The sequence below is a fragment of the Lissotriton vulgaris genome, chromosome 2_1 (assembly GCF_964263255.1).
Source record: "Lissotriton vulgaris chromosome 2_1, aLisVul1.2, whole genome shotgun sequence".
Lineage (NCBI taxonomy): Eukaryota > Metazoa > Chordata > Amphibia > Caudata > Salamandridae > Lissotriton > Lissotriton vulgaris.
This window is the reverse complement of record NC_141687.1, coordinates 2,098,929,342-2,098,948,721: the sequence shown is the minus strand read 5'-3', so window position 1 is coordinate 2,098,948,721 and position 19,380 is coordinate 2,098,929,342. Positions and strand designations below refer to the sequence as shown.

The 19,380-nt window shown below is 44.1% G+C and overlaps 1 protein-coding gene across 2 annotated transcripts in view; it reads right to left on the bottom strand.

The window, feature by feature from the left end:
- Positions 1-19,380, bottom strand: part of PIGB (phosphatidylinositol glycan anchor biosynthesis class B) — a 157,094-nt gene that overhangs the window by 133,103 nt on the left and 4,611 nt on the right. For both annotated transcript variants that reach the window (XM_086958335.1, XM_086958334.1), the window contains exon 2: positions 6,628-6,762. In XM_086958335.1, the coding sequence (XP_086814461.1) occupies positions 6,628-6,762 (135 nt within the window). The remainder of the gene's footprint in view (positions 1-6,627; positions 6,763-19,380) is intronic.

The following is a 19,380-nucleotide window of genomic DNA, read 5'->3' as shown; positions in this document are numbered from 1 at the left end:
TCTGTTGGAAACACGATCATGTCTCCCCCTTTTCCCCCTCTCTCGCTCTCACTTTTTCACGACGAGGGGACACATCACGTTCATAGCGCCGGTCATCACGGCGATCAGAATCCACACGACGCCTCTCATCACCACTGTCATCAGAATAACCACGGTCACAATCATTCTTTCGCACACGACGGGCACCCTCCTTCCGATCCAAACCACGCTTACGAAATATCTCCCATAAGCGATTATTAGGTTCGCCGTCAATGTCCTCCCTTTTCACACCATCAGCCAATAGTGCCAGAAACATATCACGTCTAGAGAATTTAAACTCACCAGGAGTACGAGCTTCGGGTCTGGACTGTCTCTCAGGTTTAAACCATTCACCCAACTCACCGAGCTGACGAACAGATTCAAGCACCATAGATAAAGGATTGCCAGTCTGATTGATTAACAAAGTCATCATTACTTGCTTATAAGCAACAGGGGAAGAACGGATAATGCGATTGCGTACAGAAGATGTTAAAGACCGTCCAACAATCTGTCAGAAGTACTGAGAAAAATCGCAGTCTTCATCACTTCCTCTTTCAAACGTTGCGATGCATCGCGCAAAGTGTACCACGGCTTGTCATTGACAGGCCAATCAGATTCAGTAGGGTATTTATGATTACAGCCATCATTCGCAAGCTGGAGCAAACTAATTTGGCCAGCACCATTATAATTCCGAAAATGATCTTGTACAGTAGAATCGGAACTCAAAGAGCAAAATCGTAAACAATTACCAGCATCAAGCATGATACCAGCAGCACCCACTTCATAAAGGCGCACCATCCATGTAAGCAAAGTTTCACCGGGCCGTTGTCGAAATAGTTGTAAAATGTCACTAACCTCCTGTTGAGTAAAATCTTCAATTCTATCCAAATGAATACCACTCGGCATACCAGGAGCCTGTTGTAATTTGCGTCGAAACACAGGGTGAGCAGAAACCTCCGGAAGAGCCTCCGAAGAAGCCCGGTCCTTAGATTTAGAAGAACAATTAGGGCGAGATACGTCATCAGAACGGGAAGAGCGACCACGGTCGCTAGAAATATCGTCTTTGTCACAAGAAGCAGATTTACAATCACGTCCGGAGCGAGAAGACTCGCGCTTATCACCCTCCTCAGCCGAGGAGCCAGAGTCATTCGAATCCCAGATATTACCATCCCACTCGTTGGGGTTCCAATCCAGTCCGGCTTTAGCCACGACCAGACGCACTTTCCGTGTAGACACACGACCACGACGGTGTCTGTATTTATATTTCGCAATGCGCACTGCAGCCCTTTCGGCTATAGTTTGATAAGTCTCAAGTTTGTCGGCAAGCAATTTATTCTGACATCGCAAAAGAGTATGCGCATTCTGCACTTCAACAAACTTTTCTTCCATATCCACAAACCGCTTCTGCAATTTAAGAAACTTCTCATGAAGCATTCTGTATGCACTTAGCACAATCCAACCTCTGCGTCCTAAAATAGGAAGCTCATCACCCTTCACTACTGGAGCTTTTTGCAAGCAAGAAACCACATCAGCAGGCTCCGCCTGCTCCAAACAAGAAGTCCAATTCTCACTCAAACCAGTAGAATCGGCCCACTCACGGGCCAAGGCCTCGTAAGGCATTGATTCCCAGCCGGGAATTTCAACAGGCAATTTGAAAGTAGATTTCGATTTTTTCGAAAACATTTTGACACACAAAAAATATATACACAATTATAAACAAGAGAAAATACGTACGAGCCGAGCGCAAACCAACAAGATCAAAACAATACAGCGCACACAGGCTTCGTAAACAGTTCGTGACGCCAGATGTAACGACCGGATTTTCGGACCAGATGGAATCAGCTCCTAGGAGCCCCTCTAACCCAGTCGGAACGTAATCACCTCCCTCCTTAGAACCTATTTACAATGGGTATAGATATATGTATATACATTTCGTACCTAAGGATGGGGCAAATAGCAATAAACATGCATAGGTTTTCTACAATATCCTATTCATACCAATCAGTCTCGCGGCCACTTAGGCCCAGACTAATCTACCCTGGGGCAGGTCTGATTATGTACCCTTACACACTGATCACCATCAGTGCTCACTCGACACGCAATCCGGCGTGCCTACACACGGGCCTGCAGTCCCAGTGCTCTCATTCATTCATCCGGTCCACAATCCGGCGGACCTACACACCGTGTCCCCCCGGTGCTCTCATTCATTTATTCATACGATCCACAATACGGCGGATCTAAACACCGTATCCCCCCGGTGCTCTCATTCATTCATCCGGTCCACAATCCGGCGGACCTACACACCGTGTCCCCCCGGTGCTCTCATTAACGCCGCGTACCAACGACGATCACTTTCCTATGAACACCTATGGAAGAAATCTCTCATTGTCTACTCAGGATAAAACTAAAATAATAGAATTTAGTACGGCTCTCCAAATTGAAATATGTACCTTCTGCTCTTGGCATCAAACGTTCCCTCTCTCCCTCATTGCTCAGTCACTTCTTACCTGATCGGGATTCGCATCCGTTCATGCAAACAATGTCTGACTAGAAGACCAGGTTACCCTGATTGAACAAGAATACAAGGCACATGTCGGTTCACTAAGAACTAGGGTATTTTTATTACAATAATTATAAACACAATACTACACAATAGCATATATATTCTGCAAAGAAAAGTAAAAGGTTAGAATGTGCACTCTATAAGGGAAAGGGCGGAGGTCACCTGATTAATGTGAAGTCGGGGTTCGGCAGTCATCTAGGTTCCCTTCTCGTCTGTGTCTTGGCTCGTCTCGGAATCACACCTTAGCAGTCACGAGTACACATCTGCACCGCTATGCTCGATCTCCTCTGCTTCCCTCCAAGTCACTGGAACCTCTCTCGTTATTAGCTGCTGTCTCTCTCTCTCTCTCTCTGTCTCTGATCTCTCTGCGCTACTTCTCCTTCAGTCTTTCTCAGAGAGTCTCAGTTTCATGATCTTTCTCGGACTTCAAAAATGGCGACTGTCTGCCTGGAAATAATTAATGATTCAGAAAAGGGGGTGGTGATGAACAGAGTGTCTGAATTAAGCGGACCACTCTTACCCAGTCCAAAGATCAGGGCTTGATCCATCACCGTTATTTATCTCACTGCACCATCCCAGTTCAGAACCTGGCTATATGCAAATCAGTCTGTCCCTGGCCCAGTGCATCATGGGAACAGGGCAGACTAAACTACCAAGCCAATTCTTCACCAGAAAGGAGACAAGCTACCGGGGACCGGTTTCTGGCATTTCAGCCGTCTTCGGCCCGGCTTGCTTGAATCCTGATGGTGCAGTGAGAAAGTGACTCATGTCTGAGTATACCCTGCCACACCTATAGTGGCCAAAAATGATTCAGAAAAGGGGGTGGTGATGAACAGAGTGTCTGAATTAAGCAGACCACTCTTACCCAGTCCAAAGATCAGGGCTTGATCCATCACCGTTATTTAACTCACTGCACCATCCCAGTTCAGAACCTGGCTATATGCAAATCAGTCTGTCCCTGGCCCAGTGCATCATGGGAACAGGGCAGACTAAACTACCAAGCCAATTCTTCACCAGAAAGGAGACAAGCTACCGGGGACCGGTTTCTGGCATTTCAGCCGTCTTCGGCCCGGCTTGCTTGAATCCTGATGGTGCAGTGAGAAAGGGACTCATGTCTGAGTATACCCTGCCACACCTATAGTGGCCAAAAATGATTCAGAAAAGGGGGTGGTGATGAACAGAGTGTCTGAATTAAGCAGACCACTCTTACCCAGTCCAAAGATCAGGGCTTGATCCATCACCGTTATTTAACTCACTGCACCATCCCAGTTCAGAACCTGGCTATATGCAAATCAGTCTGTCCCTGGCCCAGTGCATCATGGGAACAGGGCAGACTAAACTACCAAGCCAATTCTTCACCAGAAAGGAGACAAGCTACCGGGGACCGGTTTCTGGCATTTCAGCCGTCTTCGGCCTGGCTTGCTTGAATCCTGATGGTGCAGTGAGAAAGGGACTCATGTCTGAGTATACCCTGCCACACCTATAGTGGCCAAAAACGATTCAGAAAAGGGGGTGGTGATGAACAGAGTGTCTGAATTAAGCAGACCACTCTTACCCAGTCCAAAGAGCAAGGCTTGATCCATCACCGTTATTTATCTCACTGCACCATCCCAGTTCAGAACCTGGCTATATGCAAATCAGTCTGTCCCTGGCCCAGTGCATCATGGGAACAGGGCAGACTAAACTACCAAGCCAATTCTTCACCAGAAAGGAGACAAGCTACAGGGGACCGGTTTCTGGCATTTCAGCCGTCTTCGGCCCGGCTTGCTTGAATCCTGATGGAGCAGTGAGAAAGGGACTCATGTCTGAAATAATTAATGGCATAGATGCTAACGGCTAGTAGCCGCCTACAGACTGACTGACTCATTGCCTAACACTTTCGCTAATATCGAAGCCTGTCCCTTCATGGAAAGTTACGGCCAGTAACCTGCCGCCCACCAAATTCTTGTACCTCCCCGTAACAAGGACACGTTCCCAGCCGGCCGGCCAGAAGTTGTGTCTTCGGAGTGGAGAAAAATACAGTCTTTCGATAAGGGCCAGCCTGAGCCGGTTCTCTCCAAGCGAACAACACCTCGAAACTAAAACATTACACTTGACCTAGAAAGCCTCTCAAGCTGCCGGGCAGAAGGCAAAAATGGAGTCTGTCCCGTTTGAGGCCTACAAGGCCCGAAATAAGCATAACTCCATAGAAGGTATACTAACACTCTTGCAAAAGGACGGATCATCACTAATACTAATGAATCTATCCCCTAACTTAAATTTATAAGCCCTGATCTAAAGAAAAGGGTACGAAAATGCACTACTGTGCCTCATGGATAAGTCCTGTTTATAGTCCTAATCCCTGTACTAAAAGGGAACTAGGCTGGAGTCATCTTCCATCATTCTCCCTCCAAAGAGGGCCGAAAAAGTCGGTCATTACACCTCCTCAATTATCTAAGCTGGTGGCCGTCAAATAATGCACGCAGGGTGTCAAGATACCTCCTGCCAGAATGGCATACTCGCCCTGGTCCCAATCTGCTTACCGCCATAATGGGAAGGCCGGTGATAAGGCCCAGCAACTCTTCCAGCAGTGTTGAGCCGCTGTCCGAAGCAGGGACTTCAAATCCATCTGGTTTTGATCGCTAAGCACTAGTGCTGTGGGGGGAGGGTCAAATAGGAGAATCAACGAAACGGCGATCTGTTTCACCCCGCTCCCTGTCACCGCACCATCGGGAGCACCATTGCAGTTGGGCCACCTTTTAATAGGTTTTGAAATCAGGCACAATGAGGCCTCCCTCTGTAGATGGCAACTGGAGCATACGGACCGCGCAATTTTGTATTTGCCTCCACCCCATATCAAACCTAACAGCGAAAAGGTCAGCGTTTTGAAGAATCACCTCAGAATGAAAACAGGCATTTGCAAACCAACAGAGGAATCTTGGTAAGATTATCATCTTGGACAGTGCACCTTTCCCTATCACTGCCATGCTTTTGTATCAGTTTTAACGTTATTTTTGACAAAAGTCCTCTCTTCATTTAGCAAATATTCTTTTGCGCTTTTCCAAAGTTTTTGTCCTAAGGGTACATAAAACAAAAAAAATATGAAACTTTGTCGAAGTGACAGAGTTTTCGCTTTTCAGGTGGCAAAAGCCTTCCACTGGAGATAAGAGAATTATCAAAATGCAGAGTTCATGCAGAAACCCAAGACCTGGCTTTTCAAGTTTTAACCAGAGTTATCTGATGGGTCCAAAAAATATGATATTGCACATAGATGTGTGACTGCGAGTTAGGAAACTTATAAGCGCCCAAACTATAAACAGGTCAAACAATATTTTCAAATCTGATTTTGCTGCAAATTCTAAACAGGTTATTAGTATATATTTCAACATGAAAATATTTAAGAAAGCCTTTACTGTGCTAAAATGTAATAATTCTGTGAAATACATCAAGTTGCAATGAGCTGTTTCTGCAAACATTTTCAAACAAACCAGCCAACACAAAGAGCAAGCTGTCAGAGTGCCCCCTACTTCCTAATAATATCAACTAGGGCATAACAAGTCGTAACTATCTTTGTTGAATGTGCCTTCCCATTAAGACGCTGATCCTTAGTAGTTTATTTGATTTAATCCATAAATTGTTTTGTGGAATTTCGCAGGTGCTGCAGCATAGTGTCCTAGCATACTGTACTTCAGTAACTCTTTGTAGCAATCTTGATACAGGGCCGGCGCTAGGCTTAGGCTGCTGCCCAGGGCCTCGCACTCAGCCCACCAGCATGGGGCCCGCACCGTAACAATGCGTGTTCTGTTGTTTCCCTGCCAAAACACTAAAAGAAAGGTGTCTCCTTACAATTAGGGTCTCCGGGATAGTGGCTGGAGGCCTAGGAGAGGGAGGCACTTCCTCTTGTCCCAAATGTAAGTAGACCATTCAGAGACACTGCAAGAGGCCCGTTGTCCAGCATTTTATCGCCCCCACAGTTTTAACATTTAGCCCACAAGCGATTCCCACATCATGGTCAACACTGAAGGCCATAATACAGCTTATGATAGATCCAAAATCAAAAGGATATTCAAACACCATGTGATGGGCAACTTCTAGTGACTGCCAATATTCATCTGGAACAAAACTTGTTTGCACTAAAAAACAATTAATTATTCGGAAAGCTATGGCCAGCAAGACCAGATAAACGTTTTCACCAAAAAGACCTGCAGAAACAAAACATAAATTATTATTACTTTAAGTTTCGAAATCTGCTTTAATGGCAGAAATGTGGGTATCCCACTGATGGAACATTTCTGACATTACAGCACTGTTAAATATGAGCATGCAAGTGCTGTGAAGGGGCAGTGATTATTCTATTATAATGGTATTGGAACTGAACTGGAATTTCTAGGACCTTAAAAGGAAATGCATTTTTAAACTACATCCACACACTATATGGTCACGAAACTCCTTTAGCTACTTGCAAAATCATTACAATGTACAGTTAGTCACATATTTTACATGGTTGGCTATTATTATTTCAAAGAAGGCAGTATTTTCATAGTCCATAATTCTCTGGGACAATGTCAGATCTGTGCATTATTTAATAACATATGAACAGTTATGAGCGCATCACAAATTAGACTTACACGAAGCTAGGTTGAGTTTACAATGTAGTAGGAAAGTGCCCCCGTTTGTATAGCACCACCCACTTTTTTCTCCAAAAACTGAAGGTTATGGCTCTGATAGTGCACTGGAATCTGCTGCACAAACCCCAGGGCCTTGGCTCTCTCCTAAAACTTTTATGTTTTTCTTGGTAATCACCAATTGGCAAAGACTTTACTCCCTTATAGGTCCCTAGTATATGGTACCAGGGGTAACCAAGGCATTGTTGGAAAGGTGGTCTCCAGGGCTGCAGCACGAGTTTGTGCCACCCTGACTGACCCAAGCAAACTATTGACAGAAGGACTGCCACGGCAGACTGCAGGAGCAGTGAAAAACGCTTGAACTCTACTGTATCCTCACCATCTGTGCCACAGTCACCTACACAGCCTTTAATGTATGCAAGGCACCCCTGAGGTAGGCCTCTTCAGTCCAGTAGGCAGGGTGCAATTTTACTAAAGGTGTGGACATATACGTGCAAGCCTATATGTCCCTATAATAGGATTCCCCACTGGAAATTACTATATGTATTAGTGGTCCATAGGATAACATTGGCTGCCAACTAGCAGCTCCACTATGATACCACTAAAATATGTCATGTTTGTTATCAAACAATGTGCCTTCTCACCCCTGACACTATTCTCATGACCAGGGTGACATGGCATGCACCCAGGTGGTACCTTAGAAGTTGTCCCCTGGTTGCCTCCAGTTTTACTGTGCCCTGGCTGACCAGCCACGCTTTCCTGAGCCTACTGTCACCAAGACAGGATTTTGATCTCCTGCCACGCAGTGGGATTACTCCCAGGAGTCAGAAACAAAAGGCTGGGTAGTATGGAGGTCACGCATCCCTCCTCCTCAGCAGGCTGGTAAATTGGCACATCAGAGCAGTGAGTTTCAAAGACTGCAACATCTCTGATATGGACTGTCCACCTGAGGAGGAAACAGCCCTACCCTTGGCCAGGCACGCTAGCACCCAGGCAAGAAGGGAAATGAGCTATGTATGAGGTAGTCTCTACCTCCCCTCTGGAAGGCCGGCCACACCCAGGGTGGACAGCCTGGTCTGTACCCATAAATTTGAATGTTGCCATCTTTAGAAAAATGTGGGTTCTGGGTGTAAGGTGACCTACACCACCGGATGTGGTCACCTCAGGGGCGGACACACGGCAGGGGCTAGCTGCCCATTGGCTACTAACTCCCACACTCCTAACTCCCCTTAATCTACGGTTTAAGGGGCCCCTCTGACACCAGAACCTCAGATCTGAACAAGTTACTTCAAAGAAGGACCAAGAGGAGCCCCGTTTCGCCGACAACAGGAATTTGCCCAAAAGCACAAAGCAAAGGAGGGATACTTTGCCCCTCAGGCAACAGACATGGAACTGAGTGAACAACCCTAGTCCTTGGCTAAAACTGGACACTACCGAAGTGGTCCAGTGCATTGTGGGAGCAGTAGTCTTACCTATCCTAAAGTTTCAGGCCGTTATGTTACTCCCCCTGACCCAGTGAAGTTCCAGAAGCTTTCTGCTGTGCTTTACCACTGCCAATTCTTGTTGGTCAATCCAGAAACTGACCATGCACTCAACGTTGCAGCTACAGAGAACACTGTGCAGCCATCTTCCGGCGTCAGCAGCTGCGCAACTGTTGTGTTTTTGCATTTTATTTCTTGCAGCACTTTGTAACCGGTAAAAATAACACCACCACCTGCAGCTCCCGTTCAGCACCAAGGATAGCCAACTCTGCACATGTACTCCACGGGCTAGGTAAAAAATTATCTGACTGTTGTGGCCTGATCCCCACAGGACGTTAACCCTATCAGGGTTGCAAGTGACAGGTTATCACTAGTGGATTTTGACATTGACTGCAATGTTATTTTGTCTATGTATTTTACTCCACTGATTTGATATTGATTTAGAAATCTATAACTGGGTATAAGTATGCTATTTTGTTTGTTTTAGTGTCTAAATTACGATAAAAATACACTCCATGTTTGTAAATTGATGCCAGATTTCTTTTGAGTTGTGTCAATTACTTATCATACATGTTGTTATTCAAAAATGCTTAACAAATGTTCCTCTAGTAAAGCTTGACTGCTCTGTGCCACTCTTCCAGGACCAAGCTAAGGCTTTATTAGTGTGAATGCAAGGATCATATTTGGGATATTGTGATACTATTACATGGTTAGGCTATCCAGGCGTAACACATAATATTCCACTTTCCTACAACTGTTCTCCATCTTGCATCAACATCATAAGCGATAATGTGTTGAATGTTGCTGCTCTTATTGTTCTAAATAAAGAATTGCGATTCCAACACTAATAAACAGGGAATGTTCTCAGAGACTTTTCTACTTCTGTACCTAAGGCCTTTCAACTGCCCCAGGCTACTGCTATACAATGAAACAATTGATTTGCTTGAATAAACTGTGAGAATGTCTGCAGACTCACCGTAGTACTACCATAAGAGAAAATTCAAATGTATTCTGTAGTAAAATGTTTCCTCTTGCTGGTTCCCTGTTGGTGCATAAGCTGAGAGCCATGTACCCATGTAGAATGTATGAATGTCTTTGTAAGAAGTTCCATAAAAGGACGTGTACATTTCTATGTAAATGAGACCCATTTCCCCACCTTTAGCAGGCAAATCTATGCCAGATTTCAATTATAACTATACTGAGTGCTCTGTACTTTTAGTTTGTATGCTTTGCTGCTGAATTTGCTTATAGCGTGTTCAATGTAAACTGACTATTAATTCTTTATATAAAGCTTCGAAACGGCAACCGTTGTCTGTCATTCTTACAAGAATGTTTATCACCTGCTACTGACCATAACTGATTTACTGATAGTGACGGCTTAAGTCGGGGTGCACCAATGTTCGCATTGGGACTACTCCACTCCTGGTCCCAGTCGTTGGTATGCCCCATGTTTTGGATTTTAGGACAGGTATGTGCACCGAAAGAACTAAAAGCTGAGGTGATGGTATTGACTGGAGGCGACCCACAATTGACAAACTAATTGGTCACCGACAACAGGAAGCCTAGAAAGTACAGTATTATTATCAATAAACATGTCCTATAAAACAAATCTCTTAACTGTTATGTGAATGTTGTTCAATAGTGATTAGGGCTCTTGCGAGTTCCACAAAGTAATCAGCCTGGGAACTTAGGTGTTAGTATCATGTCAATCAAAAAGCCCTCTACAGCATTAGAGAACCACAATATATTGTTATTTACTCTGATAATTGATTATTGATAAAATAGATTTATTGAGCCCTCTTCTATTTTCAGGTTGTATTATACTTGTCTCCATTTTAGCTACTGGTCACCCAGTTCTGATTAACAGGGTGCTCTCTGAATACTTTTGTTAATTTATTGTGCATCACACACAGGTAAGCATTTGTCCAAAACAATAATCAGCATTGGCCCCCAATGGTGGAGTATTATACCAGTCATAAGCATCTATTTATTCATCAAGCTTTACTCTCTCATTAATCTTCAGCAAGAAAACTGTTTATACCGGCTATGGGAACAGGATTGAGTCCATTTCAAATTACAAAAGCAAGTGGAAGGGCTAGGATAGTGAACCAGGAGGTCAAGGTCTTAAACTTTATTTTTGCTGTATATATTTAGGTAATGATTTTTCATTTCCTATATATACACATTATTTTCCCTCAACTATTGTAGCCGTTACACAACTTTTAGAAAATTGGCATTTTCTTGCCCTTACCATTCGAAGCTTGAAACCTGTTCCTGGGTCACATGACTAGGTGTAGCTGGCAGTTGGTCTTCGTGCATTCCTCCCAGATAGCCACACAAAGGAGGGTCTTGATGTTGGCAGGATGGGCCATCATGACTTGACGAGGGGGCTGTCACCTACCACACTGCCCCAGAACATACACAGAGAACTTCACACTAAGCAATCATGATTCCAGACAGGCCTAGACCAGGGCAGGAAGGAAGGAAATTCCCAATACCTCTGTGGGGAGAAAACTCCAGAAGCTTCTCCTATTTCAAAATTACCACTAGGTATAACAAGCATTGAAAATGCAATAGGTCTCGCCTTTGAATAAGTTAAAGCCATTTGCTTTGCTAACAGCAACATATGCTAATAATGCTCCTGCAAATTATCTGTGTTTCGTGTAAGGCCAACATGACACCTATTGGCGACTGCAAGGGATTAGGGACCAGAGCAAACAAGCGGTCAAAATTGTCCCGGCACCTCCAAAAGTGAAAGCTCGCACTGTATGCTGAATGTAAATAAAGTGGCCCATTAGCTGCCTGCTTCCACGTCGCGGGAACAAAGATGGAGAAGGGCTGTCCACATGGGCCGTCCTAAAATTGGACAAGACGGTAACACAAAATCCTGATTGCCAATCACATGCCAGCGTTTAACATAAACGCTGATGCAAACCAATGGAAAAGAAGCGCGTGGCTTAAGTCCCCTTCTGAAATTGAATCGATAGCAAAAGGCACTCGCGTAGTGAGATAGGCGCATGCGCGCTGCTAACGCCAGGCGAGACCTAAAAATGGACCCTCAGACCCACTCTTCAGTACACTCCTGGACCCATGGATGCTCCAGAAGAAGGACTGACCTGCTAACAGAGGTCTACCCTACTTGAGGCTTGAAAAGGGTGATTTCACCAGCACTCTTCATCCCAGGGTGAAGTGACTTCAAGGATCAGCTGGCTGAACTACTGTTCTGAGCCACAGAGACACAATGAGCTCCAGAGATCTCCCTGAAACTACCCAGCTAACCTGCTGCGCTGGACCTGCAACTGGGCCTGCCTGAGTTCTTCTGGCCTCTGTGCTGGAGTGAGTTCCTGATCTCGAAGGGGTGTCTCCCAGGTCCTGGACCCCAGGTGTAACATCAGTTGAGCTCCTCTTAAACGAAAAAGAGAAATCCTGATATTTTGGGTTATTCGCGCCCCCAAACGGGCCTGTTTCCGCCAAGATCTTGCTGCAACGCCGACGTCCATTGCAAAACTCTTGTGATACGACTCTTCATGCTACAGCGACAACCGCCAATGCGAGATCTGCACTTCGCACTATATCATCGACAGCCTGTGGTGACAGCAACACGAAGCTCCATCAATGACCGTTTGCGACGCCCAACAGTACTATCTCGCTACATTGAAACTGTCCCGGATGCTCAGCCTCCTTCTCGTGCTACAGCGACAACCACTCATGGCGCTCTTCTTCTCCTTGCAGCCTCCTCCACTGCGAACAGAACACTTTGGGCTGGCCTTAAGAAGGTGACTTTTCTGCTGGACTAACCTGGTCCCTGTATCCGACACCCACTCTAATGCGGTTGGACTGAACTTGTGACTTTCACCAAGTCTCACACAACCAGATAACCACAGGTGGCGTTTCGTGCTTTGAATAGCTATACTTATCTTAAATCTTTGAAATTGCATATCTTTGGTTCTACTGATTGGATTTCTGTCATTTTTGTGTCAGAAAATGTATAACATGTTACTCTATTTTGCTAAATTGGTGTGGGATTCTTCTTATGTTGTGTTTTCACTTTATTACTATTTGAGTGCTGCATAAATAATTTACTCATTGCCTCTAAGTTAAGCCTGAGTGCTTTCGTGCTAAGCTACCAGAGGGTTAATGGAGTGACTTTTGTGGTTCATCCGGACAAGAATTGCGGATGATGCTCGAGATGGACTCACAACTCCCTCAACCAACTTCTCACAGTTTAGAATGAAGGTAGGCTTTTCATTCAGACTAAGTTGTTGCCATATTTATGATCGCTCACCACTGATGTTACTGATTGATTGATAGATTCATTGGTCTGCCACAGAACTCCTGCCAACTTAATTTCATGTTTTGTGCACCCTTCGTGCTTCACTCAACACAGGGATTGCAAAAGGAAGAACTTAGTGGAAAATTTAAAAAAATAAACGAAACCCCAATAATCTCTAAATTGAAAGTGCAACTTTGGTGAATATATGTCAAAATGGTTAACTGAAATAGAAATAATCATTGGTCAATAGATCTCGCCATTAAAAGGCAGATTCTCGGCCAGCGGAAAAAAGAAAATTGATATAAAAATTGTTAGATGTTGGGGAGGGCAACGTAGGAGCAACTCAATGTCATGAATCAACAGTGAAAGGGAAGCAACAAGGAGTTGGGCAGGTTGACCCCCCCCAAAAAAACTGTGAGAGCAACAGGTGCGTAGTAGAGCAACAAGGAGAACTTGGAAGGGGGTCGGGGTGTCAGGGATTTGAGATCAGAAGAGTGAAGGAGGCAAGGGAAAAAAACTGCACTCCCATAGGTGTGAAACTGGAACTTAAGTCTGGCAGGCCTGTACAAAATAAGCTAAATTATCTAATAATGTAAAACACTGAGGTGAGGTGCCAACTCCTTAAAGTTGCTAAAATATGTATTTTAGCTAATTGACTGCATCATGTATTGCCCACTTTAATAACCAATCTGCCTTTTTTCTCAATTAGTTGGACTTCTGAATTTGCGTAGGGGAGACTAAGCCCCAGCCAACAGCTATTGCCATCTTAGAAGCTCAAATTTTGACTTGAGTCCTGTATACTGTCTGTAAGGGTATTTTGGCCCAAATACATTTTTAAAATTACCCTGCTTGACAGTGAATGTGTTGGGTAATTATTTACACATTTCACAAGCGGACACAGTTATTTGTATTGAGATTTACCATAAATGGGTGAACGTAGTCTTTTATGACTTTGTCAAAGATCTTTTAATAATGGCATGTGGCTGGGCGAAGAATATTAACTGTGGTATACTGGACATACTGAAAACTCTGGGAGCTTCAATTCCACAAGCGCTGTTCACCATAAACAGTGCTGCTGAAATTAAGCGTCTCTGCAGCTTCTGCGTTTTCCACATAATTATGGATTTGTCATATAATCCATCTTCTGCATATTTTTTCTAACTCAAACAGATTAAAAGTTATTAAAAGCGTGGAGACAAGTGTTCTTGCACAGTGAAAGGCCCTTTGAAAAGATTGACTAGTTATCTTTCCGTTGCTTACTGCTGTATTTGGTTGTTAAATAGACACTAATGAGGTGACATTTTTGCCAGTTTTACCAGGTGGAAAAATTACAAAATAATTAATACTAAAGTCTGCTGTGCTGCATTATTTATCGTTTATGTAAGCATTATTTACCTTTTCTTACAACATAATTTAGTCAACCCTCCTGCCTAATTCGGACTTTCAACTGCCACCTAATGCCAGTGGCCCAGACTATAAATGATCAAGGCAAGTGAGCCTCCAAATGAACTGATCTAAGTCTAACTGTTCAAGTCGTTTTGCTCCCAACTCATTATTTTATTTGGGTAAGGTTAATTAAAGAAGCAAAACAGAGTTCAGTAATGATAACTCCTATTAACATGGCCCCTAAAATGCAAGCAAATTGTAATTTAAAAAGGAGAACTGCATATCTGCAAACTCACATGGTGCTACCATGTGACAAACAATATCCGCTCCAATCACATGGTCATCCGGTGAGGAGTTGATATCAAGCGATGGCAGGGAAAACCAGCAGAAAACCTCTGTACAGAGAGCACAGATGCCAACATTTCAGAAGAGGAAAGTGGGAGATTTACAAAAAATAACTGAGAGACTGTATTTCTCCCATCGATTTCTGTTGAGTCCAGAATCTGGTCTATTGCCATGTATGGGACTTGCAACTGTGCTGCTGCAAGATCGGATATTAGAAATGCAAATACACATTTTTTCCCCTGCCTGTCAGGCGCATAGATAAAGCGCTATAGCACACAGAGAGTATGTGACAAAGGAGCAGGTGACTTGCAGTGCGCACTCCAAGTCACACAAGACCTATCCCTGTCGCCATAAGTCTGCCGAGGAATCGGAAGACAAGCCTTGAAATTGATAGTCTCCCATCTGAATTGGGAGGGTCGGTATGTAAGATAGAGGTTTTTCAGCTCGTTTCCTTAGGCTTTGAACTGCCAACGTCCATTAAGGGGTGTGAAAACATCCCAAGACAGTGCACCAGCAAGGGGGCTTGGGTGTGCACAAATGCCTCTTCGATACCTTCTCACGCGAGGCCCCACCCCCTCTTCACACAGAATTTTTGATTCAAGTGGCAGATATGGAATAGTAACCAGAGCTATGAAGAAAAAAAATTCTAAATAATGTGTGCGTCTATATGTATTCACCACACGTGCGGCTGATGGAGCAGGGGAGAGAAACATTTTTTGTGTACCCCTTGTAAAGTCAGTCTCTCATAGCTATAATAATGCTAATAGTGTGAAGCATGTGAATTAACTAACCGAGGGCACTTGAATTCTACACAACACTCTGGAAACTAATTGCTATTCTGCAGAAATTAATTTACTAATAAAACAATGAGTCATACTAATATAGAGCTGTGATATCTTAGATATAACTGAATAAACGTGTATATTGTGTGCTGGAGTTTTGTGGCAAAAAGAACGCAGATGGTGAGTAAAAGACGCATATTTGTGTGCTTTTGCTAGGTAATTACTAATAGGGAAAATTAGAATGGTGGGAGGTAAACAGAAGGGCTAAAATTCTATATCTAACTTCTGTTGTGTTTGTTTTTGTATTAGTTTTCATTGAGGCCTGTGCGGCCTAGTCTGAAAATGGCTGTTTAAACGAAACAATGAAAGTTGACTCCGAAAAGATGGCCCCCACACATGTGCGGTGTAAATGAGAGAAGCGTGAATGGAGCAAAAGATGTCAAGGCCAGTTGGGCCTATGAACGGGAGATGTGCCAAAGGATGCCTGCATTTAAAAGCCTGGGAACGGAAGGAGCTGAAACTTTCTTACGTATAGAAGATACAAGGAGTGGATGACAAGTACAAATGTGAACATTAAGTCATGAGAAAAACTTTGGGAATGACAGGGCAAATTCGTGGACTGGTTTGAAAAAGGAGGACATGAGTTGATCATCACCACCCCTCTAATGGACCAATGGACCAATGAGAAATGAGTGCGGACCCTAAAAGTTTCAATTTTTAGTTAGATATTAAGTGAAAAGGGTATAAAAGAGCTTGTGCGAATGAGGGAAAATGTTGGTTCCGTGGATTTTATTTCACACCATGACATGCTGTCGGTTTGAACAATTTTATGGTGCAAAAGACTTTGAAATATTTTTGGACTTTAACTTTTGATGAGGCAAAGAGATCGATTGCGGAGATTTATGTCGGGAGGGAAACATCGAGGAGGTTAGAAAGACAGTCAGCTTGGGAAACTGTTCTATGCAGTTCTTTCATCTTCCTATGGCAGATTGGTAATATGCTTTCTAAGTTTTCATTTCTTGAATGTATTTAATAAATGCTTAAATTGTGCTGATCTAAAGAAAATGTTATTTTTTTTTCTTTCCTAATGAATCTAGATAAATTTCCTGTAAAATATAAACTAGAGTTTGTTTTTATTTAGAATAAAAAGTCATGACAAATTAGATACTTGAAAGTTATGGGAATATATTGTGATTGAGCTGGACTTAGTCTCCATCAACTGACTTCTACTAGTTGGTCCATCGACCAAAATAGTGGAGTATCTTGATGTTTTACTCCTTATGACTGTTGAGTAACTTTGAAATTTATATAATGTATATGATCTGGAATTTAGGTTGATGAGGTACCCGCTTATCCAGCAGCTCGCCTTTTTTTTCACTGACTCAGGGACAGTGAGTATTTATGATGTGTGACTCGCGCTGTTATGGGGCCCACCGATGAGTAAAAAGATAAGTAATTCCTGGGTTAGTGGGATGGAGTTTGAGGGTTGTTTGGAAGCCACGCTGGGTCACTGCAAAAGGGCTATAATTTATAATGAGTGGAGGTTAACTCTGGATTTTGTTTTAGAAAGGATGACAACCTTATCCTAACGCCAATCGATTTGTCCATTGTCCTCTTGTCTCGAAGAATCTCGTATTCACCCTCTGGCTCCTCGCCTAGTAACTCTCCTTCAGCTGTCTCTCCACAATCTGTCTCTGTACTTACACTGCCACCTCTCTTTTTACTTACACGTATCTCACCATGATCTGCACACTTCAAAATTTGCAAACATTCGTGACAAGAATTTTCAATTCTATTAAGGACTAGGAGGCGAGGATTATGCTTAGTCTCATTTCTTTACTGACACATAGCAGCCAATCACAATACAGTAAAGAAAAAACAGAAACAGGGCAACCATAGAGTACACCCATAGTATATAAACAGTCTCAGAGGTAACCACTTCCTCTTTCTTTGTCCAAAATCCAGTAAGAAGAATCAAGTAAACATCAGAACATCAATCGAAAGGACCAAAATCTGAACGTGGAGGCGGAGGAACTTCCAAGAGCCACAGGAACAGAAGCAGGCCAACGAGGAGCAGAAACTCGCAGCAGAACGACCATAAGGGCTGAGTCGGAGGAACCTCACTTGGGATCAGAACCTGAAACAAGATACAAAGCCGTAATACACATCCTGTGTAATCATGAGCAAATAAGGGTGGGTAAAGAAAATATCAAAGCATTTATTACATTTCATTAGGAAAAATCCATGAAGCAATGCATAGTAACAACATAATAGATACATGCATATATAACGGGTGGGATAATCCTCGCCTCCTAGTCCTTAATAGAATTGAAAATTCTTGTCACGAATGTTTGCAAATTTTGAATTCTATGTCAGGACAGGAGGCTCCGATTATGCTTTTTTAAAGCTGATCAACCACCACAGAAGCAACACTATCGATAGGCTTAAAGTAAAAAGTTTTAAACACAGAAGCAGATGACCAATCTGCAGCTTTCATGATATCAAACAGAGTTACACCCATGGAATAAGCTTTGGACGCCATCGCTCCACGTGCAGAATGCGCGCCAAACACAGAAACATCAATTCCAGCTTCAGACATAAGCCCTCGCACCCAGCGCGCCAATGTAGCTGGAGAAACAGGTCGAAAAGGCTTTTGTAATGCAATCAGCAGTGGACCCTGCATGTCCGAGCGCAAAGAAGCAGTACTCACCTCGTAATCCTTCAGGCATTGAACCACACAAAGGTTGGGGTGAGAAGGAAAAGACGGATAAGAAATAGAAGGCGTATTAGATTTGGTACGTCTGGAGAGACGAAAGGAAACACCTTCAGGAGTGAAGGAGCGACCCGCCAGATCCAAAGCGTGCACATCCGACACGCGCTTACAAGAAACCAGACATAGCAACATAGTTAGTTTCGCGGAAAGTTGCTTGCGAGATAAAGAAGCATTGGAAGGCCAGGCCTCCAAAAATTTGAGGACAACAGAAACATCCCACAAAGTAACATATTTAGGGGTGGGAGGTTTTGCAAAACGAACTCCTTTAAGCAACCTGGAAACAAAAGGATGTTCACCCACGGGCTTCCCATCTATGTGGGCATGACCCGCCGAGATAGCAGACCGGAAACCGTTAACAGTCGAATAAGCCAGACCAGAGGTGGCCAAAGAAGCCAGAAAATTAACAATCATGCTGATATCTGCTGAAACGGGATCAACTTGTTGTTGTGAACACCAATCACACCAACGCTTCCAAGACCCCTTATACCGTTTGTGAGTATTGGGAGCCCAGGCTTCACTAAGGAGCTTGGAAGCGTCGCCTGAAAGGCCTGGGAGCGACCAGCGTTCCCCGAGATCCTCCACGCGAGAAGAGGAAGGGAGCCTGAGAGGATCAGGGGATGAGGACCTCCGAGAGGGTCCAACAGGAGATTCCACAATGGGGGAAGGAGAAACGGTGGGGCCGAACACATTTCTAGAAGGACCGGAAACCACGCTTGAGCCCTCCAGAGAGGGGCAATCAGAATCAGATCCGTCTGAAATCGTTTGGAGTAGGCCAATACCCTGGGAATCATTAGAAATGGAGGAAAGGCGTAACATAGGGTCGCTGGCCACCGCTGGAGAAAGGCATCCGTGGCCAGAGCCTGAGGGTCCGGTCTCCAACTGTAAAAATGCGGTAGTTGCGCATTGAGGCGTGAGGCAAAGAGATCTAGATGACAAGGACCCCAACGCCGATGGAGAGCACGGAAGACCCGGGGATGCAGCCTCCAATCGCTGAAATCCCGAAGGTGCCTGGAGTGCCAGTCCGCTATCTGATTGTGGCATCCCGGGAGGTACTCCGCAATAACAGTGATCTTGTTCTGCAGACAGAAGTGCCAAAAATCTTTGGCGATCTCCGCCAGGATCCTGGACCTGGTCCCGCCCAGTTTGTTCACATAG